The sequence below is a fragment of the Lycium ferocissimum genome, chromosome 10, assembly GCF_029784015.1.
Source record: "Lycium ferocissimum isolate CSIRO_LF1 chromosome 10, AGI_CSIRO_Lferr_CH_V1, whole genome shotgun sequence".
Classification (NCBI taxonomy): domain Eukaryota; kingdom Viridiplantae; phylum Streptophyta; class Magnoliopsida; order Solanales; family Solanaceae; genus Lycium; species Lycium ferocissimum.
In genome coordinates, this window is record NC_081351.1 from 56,171,067 (window position 1) to 56,180,834 (window position 9,768).

The 9,768-nt window shown below is 39.5% G+C and overlaps 1 protein-coding gene across 1 annotated transcript; it reads right to left on the bottom strand.

Moving 5' to 3' along the window:
- Positions 1-3,796: 3,796 nt before the first annotated feature.
- LOC132032411 (F-box protein CPR1-like) lies at positions 3,797-5,367 on the bottom strand. The gene has a single exon (XM_059422033.1). The coding sequence runs from the start codon at positions 5,216-5,218 to the stop codon at positions 3,977-3,979; it is 1,242 nt and encodes a 413-aa protein (XP_059278016.1). The 5' UTR covers positions 5,219-5,367; the 3' UTR covers positions 3,797-3,976.
- Between the last annotated feature and the right edge of the window lie 4,401 nt (positions 5,368-9,768).

A 9,768-nucleotide genomic window follows, 5' to 3' on the forward strand; every position in this document is an offset into this window, starting at 1 on the left:
AAGCCCGTGAAAATTAAAGTGACAACAAAAGAAAAAGGGGGTGAGTTTTTGGAGGAAGGTGGAAACAAAGAATAAAGTGTGTTAAGGAATAAGAATGCACACTTGTGAAATTTGGAAGCTAGGATACGAGAGGGAATGGAAAATATAAGGGTATGAATGAGTACGAAGGTATAAGTACGCCCCTAAAAAGGGGGGAAGCGGGTGAGAAAAGTGTAAAGGTAAGTTAGGAGCAACTGATGTTGTAATATGTTTGATAAGGACGCTTAAGGCACCAATGGGACCCCCCCCCCGAGGTGATTATGGGAGCCGTAAGACTAGTTGAACATTCGAGGACGAATGTTCAAAAGGAGAGGATGTTACACCTTGCATTTTGAGCCTTTGGATATTCGAAGTCGATGGCGGAAAGTTTAGGGCAAGGTCATTTTTTTTTCGGTTTCGTTGTAATGCGTAAGCGGATTAAAAAATATTATTGAGGTGGAAATATTGATAAAGACTAAGGGCAAAAAGGAAATTCGCAAAATGGCTCATGGAAATATTTGAAAAGGTTAGGGCAAAATGGTCATTTTACAAGATTCAAGAAAATTCCAAAAGGGGCCATATTGGCCATGTGAGGAAAAAGGTATGGAAAAAGGATGAAAAAATATATATATAAGTCATCTTTTAAAGAAAAACAAAAGAAAGAAAATTCTAGAAATAAAAGGAAAAAGGAAGAAAAATCTAGAGAGAGAGGGGCATGTGCCCCTCACATGTATATAAGATGACTATATATATATAAGGGAGAGGAGTATTCATCTTTGGAGAGAAAAGAAAGAAAGCAAGAGAAAAAAAAAAGAAGAGAGAGGAGTTCGCCTTGGGCATGGCCGAGCAAGGCCATGGGAAAATTGAAACCGAAAATTGTTATGGATTAAATTATAAGAAATTTTTGAAATCAAAAATGAATATTTGTGAACAATGTGGATATCATTTGAAAATGAGCAGTTCGGATAGAATTGAACTTTTGATTGATCCGGGTACTTGGGATCCTATGGATGAAGACATGGTCTCTCCGGAACGATTCCAATTATTTTTGGAATTGTATTCTTTTCATTCAAGAAGTTTGACCCCCCTCTAATTTTTTTGTTTTCTTTATTTGATTTGCTGATCCAAGACCATACATATTGATAAAAAGAACTGCTATTTATTTGCTGAATAGACAGGTAGATTGAAAAAACCATGACTATGCTTAACAATAAAACACTCTGAAAAGCCCACATACGGCGAAATTATCATTTTCTTGTAGCCTCTCTACCATTTGAAAGGTCCTCTTCAACATGATAGGGTTGTTGGAACAAGAAAAATATTGGTTTATGCAAAGGAACAAGCTAGCCGTGGGGGAGAAGTGGAAGGAGAGGTAAGGTTCAATCTCATTTTTATGTGTTGTGCATGATTTGTATATGTTGTGAAATGTAGAAATGAAAGAAGTTCGTGAAAATATGGTGTTGTGTGTGAAGTGGTAGTGGTGGCCGTGTGTGAGAGATGGCCGTGCATGTGTGTGTGTTGTGTTATGCTTGGTTGTTGTTGTAATGTGTTGAAACTAATGAAATTCATGGCAATATTGATGTGGTGTGGTAGCCGTGCATGTTGGTGTTGTAACCGTGTGAGTGGAGTTGGCCGAATAGAGGTAGTGAGGTGTAGGTATGATGAAATGATTTTACTTAGTTTTGTGTTTTCGTGTAATGTCATGAAATGGATGAAAATTCATGAAAAGTGTGTGTGTTATGGTTGGGGCCGAAAATGGTGAAATTTGGTGAGTTGTGGCAAATTGAATTTATTTGATATATTATATTTTGGTATGTGTTGAAAGAAAAAAAAAAAATTGTGTGCGATAAAGGTCTGCGGGTTCGCTCGGCCTTAAATCGAGGTCGGGTGCCCATCACGTCCCTCGGAAATTGGGGGCGTGACAGGTCGGGCACTTGTTACGGCCCATCAGTTTGGGTTGTGACACTTACCCAAACTTTGGTATTTTTAAAAAGGTTTTTGAAAACAAACCTTCGCAAATGGTATCATAATTTTTCAAAAATATTTAAGTGGCGACTCTATTAAACGAACCAACAAAGAGGCAAGTTATGATAGTAGCTTTTACGTGGTAGTGTAAAAAGTGAACTGTAGTAGTACATTTTAAATAGAAGGGTCAATTACTATTATTAAAACAATAAAGAGACCATTGTGTGTCTGTTTAGGCGGCTTCATTTCTCTCAATTATATCAGCTTAGTGTGATAAAATTACAAACAAGAAAATCATATCTGCATGCCCAAGGCCACAAGCTGAGCCGGTTTGGGGCTCAGCACTATTTATCTGTAAAATGGTACCGTTGAATTTATACACGTGGTTTATAGATGTGCGGATTGAGATGACAAATTGATTAAATAAGAGACAAATTACAGTGATATGAGCTACGAAAGATAGACAACCAAACGAAAGAACAAAGACAGCCTGGGTTTCTATCCTGTGATGCATCAAGGCCATTAGGGAAGACTCTTTGCAATATTACTGACAGTACAACGATGACCAAGAAACATGATGAAAACTGCTAACCACTAATTTTATCCTCTGTATACTTACTAGAATTCGAATGCCTTACAACAAGAGTATGATTTTCTAATTATAGTTAAGTTACTAGGAACATGATCCATAAATTGCGCCCCCATAATGACAATTGATTTGCCCATTATTATGTCCGAGTCAAGGTCGGAGAAGATCTTGGGATCTTTTGTAACGACTGACCTTCAAGGTATATTCCATCCAACCGGTATCTTGAATTTAGCCTTACTCCTCTGGGGTCATGTTCCCACTATCATGACTTGTTGACCGGTCACATGGGCTTAACTTATATCATCACTTGGTGACTTATATCTGCCTTTTCCTTACTGCCACATGTCTAGACTTGATTCGGATATTTAACAATTATGAATTTTACCCCATGCAAGCTCAATTTGGTTTGGTTTCGATTTATACTTGGTTTATCCAGACTTGATTGTGCTGGCTAGATTCAGTTCGATCGGCTCACTTTTATCTTGTAATGATTACTTTAAAATTAAAATTCATCCATTAATATTAATTAAATTAGAAGTTTATCAATTAAATAATTATTAATTACTATAATAAATAAGTAATCTTATACTTCTTTAATTAATTCGATGTAAGTAAATTTTCTTATACATATTGTTATATAAGAATGCCTTATGGATGGTATGAAATATATTTAAAATTTTAAAACTTTAGGAATTAATAATTAATGAAAATTAATATCATACAATTTTAGAAATTATTGTTGTTTTATTAGTTTAATATTTTGCGTGAATATTCTGTCTCATATAAAGTTAACCTCATTTGAATTTAAGATATAATTAAAAATAATGATGTATATAATTTAATCACACTTGAATGGGTTACAAATTCAATCCATTAGTGATTATATACTTCTTAATCAATCAATTTATTATGAATTTGATCATTTGTAATGGCATAGTAATACATGGAACTAAAGATTAAAGAGATTATTTGATCTCGGTTCTACTTGGGCTTCGATTTTATTTTTAGAAAGCTTGGTTGAGCGAGCTCGAGATGGTTTTCTAATTAACTTAGTTGACTAGGCTCAACTCGGTATTATAATAAGATCAGTTGAGCTCACCTCACTTAGATCAATGAGCAAGCCTAGTAACTTCTGTGCAATAAATTTACTAAAAGAACACTAACTAAATGTCCCAACACAACATATCAATACAGGATGATCTAGTCGTTCGATCAATAGAATCATTATTAGATAATAAATTAGAGGGAAAGTTGCATGAACAAAGATGAATAACAAATACATAGAGAGAAGTTGCATGAACCTAGATGAGTAACAAATAAATAATAAGTTGCATGAACAAAGATGAATAACAAATAAGACATCAAGAGATTAACCTTTCGTTAGTTCTAATAGTAACCCTTACCTCAAAAAGAAATAGTCTTTGTTACTTGGATGCAAGTATGCAATGGTCTTAGGACCACTTTGTCTCTCTCTTTCTTGATAGAAATCAAGCTTTCTTTGCAAACAACAACTTCCAATGTATTTGGAACACCAGACAAGTCAAGCTCCTTAATTTCTCCAGAAAGAAGGTTACAAGATGCAAGTTTTCCATTATTGCTTTCTATCATTAGTTCTGCATCATTCATCCAAATTGCCAAAGGTGTCTCTATGGCCATTGGTCCAACTGTAAATTCCTTAATCCATGATTCTCTCAGAGAATACTTCTTCATCAACCATATGTCAATCGGTTGATCCATTACCATATCTTGGAGAGAAGATATCTCCGTGTAACAAATCAAAGCTAGAGAATCCTTCAAGACGACAAGACTCTTGAGTTGTTCAATGTCTAAGCCATTAGGAAATAGAATGTTCTGGAACAACTCACAGCTGAAATTGAAAGAAACTATCCAATAATCACCGATTGGTGATAGAGTTGTTCCACGCCAATGAAACGCTCCGTTAATCAATACATTAAAACAACACCGGGGATCTACTAAGCATTGTAGATCCTCAAATTTTCTCCACGAATTTGTACTGAGATTGTAAACCTCTACCTTACTAACAAGTTTATAAAGATTATCTGTATCATCCCATTCATATTCTTCTCGAGGACTTAGGATTCTGATAACCTTATAATCATCAGTACTGGGGTCAAACCCAATTCCTGTGGTCATGATCATACAATAGTTAAGTTCTACACTATGAGATAACTCTGGCCTATATGGAAGAATGCTAGGAGGGAGTTCCAAAACTTCTCGTAATGTTGGGTTATACAAAACAGTACTCCTGTAACTAGAAATGCAGATAATGCCATTGCAGGGACCTATAATTCGAACACCTATATAATTATCATTGTACTCAAAATTTGGTGCTATAGATTTGAATGATTCGTCATTTGAATGGAAGGATATCATATTCTTACCATTATAATAAATGCTATTGCGATCATTCCCATCAAATCTGAGGTAGCGCTTAAAAATAATGAATTGATTTGAGAGACAATCATGATTGTAATGAATGTAGTTAAAATCAACCGTATATATCAAATCATACCATGTTTTGGATATACACTTGAATCTCACTAGGGATTTTCCGGGCAATCGCTTCAAAATGTAGATCATCACATCATGTGGAAGTCTAATCCTTTGCTCGTCCACCTTTTCCATTTTCTAGAAAAGATAATTCTCCCAAAAAGAATGACTTATGCAATTGCAACAACTCAACATATATTGACAAATTCATAAAATCAAGACGATGTATAATGTATTATGAGGATCTACATGTTGGAAAACTTTATGGGCAAAGTTAGATAAACTTAAAACCATGTGATGGATCCAAATGTTTTACCTTGTCGAGATCCTATTTATTAGCAATCTTTCAAGATTTGTTGCATTGTTTTACAGTATTTTATTTCTTCCGAAATAAATATGCCACATGTTGGAACATGATTCAATACACCGATTTGTTTACTCCGAATTTAGGTAATCAATTGAATTTGTAAGTGAGGTATAGGATATGTGGATAAACTTTAATCTATTTTTGGTTTTTTGTGGAATATATATATATATATATATATATATATATATATATATATATATATATATATATATATATATGCAATGGTATGTATATATGAATATATGCGTTAATAACTTGAATAAATACATTGCTATGGATGATTAAGTTAATGGTATTAGAAGAGTAAGCTAAAGACAACAATATTCCACTGATTCGGGCCAAAGATAGAAATGATATTTTGATATATATTTGTTGTTACAATGCTCTAGATCTAAAAAACCTAACCCCTAAAAGTAGGGAATGCCCCCCTATTTATAGTTTTGCCTTATGGGCCTTGCATACAACATAAAGCCCTTTTAGAATAAAGAAAACCCTAAAAGGATAAGGTTGGGCCGTACGGTCTGACACCCGTACGGTTGTCGGTACAATGTGACAGAGCGATGTTGACGTGTGGCGATTTTGTAACTGATTAACCGGACTAACGGCCACGATCAACTCGGTCATGCTGAAACCGGACTATCGACCACTATCAACTCGGTCATGGAGAAACCGGACTGGCTGTGATGCGGAGTTTGGTCCGGAGATACCGGACTAAACAGATTTGTTTCACTTTTCTCAGATATCAGCGCCCTGGTGCAATTCCACCAGTCCGAAGGGAAGACTCGATGCTCATGCCTGTCTCTTTTTATCTCTGATCCCCGGTCTCACCGATCTTGCATACATTCGATTTTTACCGTATACAGATAGTCCCCACACTTCCCGGACCATAATTTTACCGGAGTAACGGGAAGTGGATGAGTCACTAAACTGGCAGTTTCATAAGCTCGTTCTTATTTTTTCATTTTGGCGGGAACAGTTGTGTCACGTCCCTCTGCCATTAGCCACGTGTCTCATCCCGAACGGCCAACTTCGGTAACCGCCATAACGCACGTCATTTCAAATCATGTCTCATTAACTGTTAGACACGTGGCATCCCCCCGTTGGCCAAACTCTGCAACCGCTACAGTTACCACGCCTATAAAAGGCCATGCACCCCTTCATTTCACCATTTTACTTCTCACTTTTTCACTTCTTCACTTCTGATCATCTTCATCTCATATTTTCTACTTGTTTCAATCGTTTTCATCCCTTAGCTTTGTTGCTTATATTTGATTGTAAGCAAACCAACTTTGCCAACCTTTCATCTGCTGTTTTTTCGATTGAAAGTGCTGCCTTGTTTGTTCTTTTGCTTTGCCATTTCGAATTTTTTTTTTCAACTGCTTCTTCTCCCTCTTTTATTATTTTTTTTTAACTTGTTTCTTTCCCCTTATCGAATTCACCAAATCTCCTTTTCCACATCTTCAAAATGTCTGCCAACATCGAAACCAACTCCCAGGATGTTCCCTCGGTTTCTTCTCAAGGAGCCGAGCCAACTTTATAACCTAAGGGAAAAGCCATCGTAGAGCCCACTGCTTTGGACATAGTACCATCCAAACCCAACTATAATAAAGAGTTTAAAGTCGAGAAGCCTTCTCCAGTTGCGGATAGAGGGTTCGATGTAAGGCGAAATCCACCGTCCATTACCGAGGATAAACTTGACCAAGTCCGGGCTGATTGCAGATGGGATAACTGCCCGGTGCAAGTGTTTGTCCCCGGGCCCTACGAATCGATCACCGATTATAGGGAGGGCTTCCTGTACCTTTATACCTATCCCTTTACACTTAAGCTCGACCCCACCCCCTCGGAATAGCCTCGGAGAATATAAACGGATGAAGTGAGTCATCGTAAACTCCTTTTTTACGTTGTTGGCTAGCAGCCGGAGGCAGACCACGGTCCTCCAGACTATCGGGCCAATTTGGGCCAAGTACATCCCGTATTATTGCTGCTTCCAATAAAAGGCGGAGAAAGCCCTCGGACAAATGACAGAAACCAAAAAAGAGGGCAAAAAGCGTCGTTCGGACTCTAAGAGATGAAATAAAGCCCGATTTCCTTGTTCGGAGGATCGGTGTGACTCCTTCCATTAATTCTATTCCGGAGGAGGATACCACCATTCCGCCATTTTCTTTCACCGGAAGGATCGTCGACTCAAGATTACACACGGGTGGGGAAGGTTCTTTGCAGACTCATCTAAGGTCAATTGAATATGTTGACATTTCAGGTGATGCTTCATCCGAGGAGACCCCCCTGCAAAGGACCAGAAGGTCCAGGCATGTACCCACTGTCGAGCCCGAACAGAGGGCTGAGCTGGTCCCCGAACCGAGGCTCCGTTAGATGCGGCTCACTACCCGCCGGGGGACCCGGCTACAACATCCGAGGCACCCGCTCTAACGAGGGGCAGCCGGCGCTGTTCTGGCTTCCCCAACTCCAGCTTCGAGGTCGAATAACTTTGATGATATGTTCTCGGATACTCCTCCTGCTACCGGGGAAGCTGCCAGTTTCGGACATCTCCCTATCCCTCGAGTCACGAGGGCAGCTAGTCGATCCACCAAAACTGGTTCAAGAGATAGCCTGGTGCGTATCTTCTCGGCCCCGAGTGTGGAACCTAGAAGGACAAAATCGGTCATGGCTACCGTCCCCGCGGACTACAGTTTGTCGTGTCCTATGGGAGTTGCAAGCTATCTGAGGACCCTCGTCTCGGACTCGGATAAGCGGAAGATGACCGAGTCCCCAGGCAGAGTCTTATTAACGAACGCATGCACGCGGGCAACCGAGTAAGCTTATCAGCCTATCTTTCCATAATTCAATGTGAATTTTTCCTTCTCATTTATCCAAGTTTAACGCCTCATTTCTTTCACAGAGCGTGGTGCTCGTCAATGAGGCTTTCATCCGAGCTCAGCAAGAAGTTAACGACTTTAGGGGCCAGCTGGATGCCCAAGGTCGAGAAATGGAGAAGTTCCAGCAACTTTTGCAAGTGAAGTAGGATCAATTGAACCGAGCAGCTGCCCTTTCCAACCTTCAACCCGAGCTCGAAGTAGCGAAGGCCAAAAATCTTCGGTTAAAGGATGAGTTGGCTAGAATGGTCGAAAAGAACCTGCTCCTGGAAGCGGACAAGGTCGGCCTTAGCCAAGATAATGCTCGTTTTTCTTCGAGGCTTGGTGAACTCGAGGCTACTATCTCTCAACTTCGGGGAGAACTTGACTCGGTCAAGACTGATGCTGTGAACATGGCCGAGAGGCATCGGCTATTTGAATCCGAGAATGCTGAGTACAAGGATAAGTTGAGGGTATTCATGCAGAAAGCCGAGGATAGGGCCCGGATATGCGATGAGCTCAAAACCAAATTCGAGGAGACAGTCAAGGCCAATGACCTCCTAAAGGCCAAGCTCAAGTCAGCTACTCAAGCTCAAAGAATCCTCGATGTCGAGAGATCCGAATTGGTGGACAAATTGGCCCAGGCTGAGGCTAACTTGGCAGAAGCCTTTAGGAACGTGGAGGCTGTCGAGGCTCATACCACGATTGTGGTCGAGGATGAGCGGTGGAAGTCCCAGAGGGCCACCCTCGAGCAAGCTCAACAAGGTTTTGGGGACCTCCCGGCCCTGATACTTGAAGCCAGAAAGATTGAGGAGGAAGCTAAGAGAGCCCTCGATACCGATTCCGAGCAGACAATATCTGAGCATTCCGGTTCCAGCTGCACCAGCTAGGTTAGGGCCTGCACTTAGCCTTTATTTTGCCTTTACTTTTTTGGTTTGTTTTTTGTTTTTCAACTTCGTAGGAATTTCAGGTGTAAAAAACCTTACATATATGGAATGTGCATTTTTCTTGCTGATTTTCTTTATTCTTTAATCTGTGTTTATTATGACTTTTGCTCGGAGCCATTTTTTCGGATTATGCCTCGTTATCGGCTTTCCACTTCGTCCGGTATAATTTGTCCGGGGATTTGATCAAGTGGTTTGCCCATGGGACTTAATTATGCTCTGTGAATTCATACGTCTCCGAATAACATTAGGCATTTTTGGGCCGATATTTTTCAACAGCTCACTTATCGTGGATTAGGTTCGGACACCTGAATCCCAGCCTTAGCAAATTCTGATATAGCAGTCCCCATTCGAGGGTGTTAAAGATTTTGGCTTGGTTCAATGTGACCTTGTTGCCTTTGTCGAATTTCGACTATAGTCCCCGGTGTAGGGTATTTGAGTAAAATAATGCCGAATTTCGGCTGTGACTACCGGGGTAGGGTGTCTAAGAAGACGTATCCAAAATGCAATAATCAGAACTTTCAA

Bases quoted from the DNA above. Each gene is read 5' to 3' on its own strand.
- LOC132032411 (XM_059422033.1), bottom strand. From the start codon at position 5,218: ATGGAAAAGGTGGACGAGCAAAGGATTAGACTTCCACATGATGTGATG.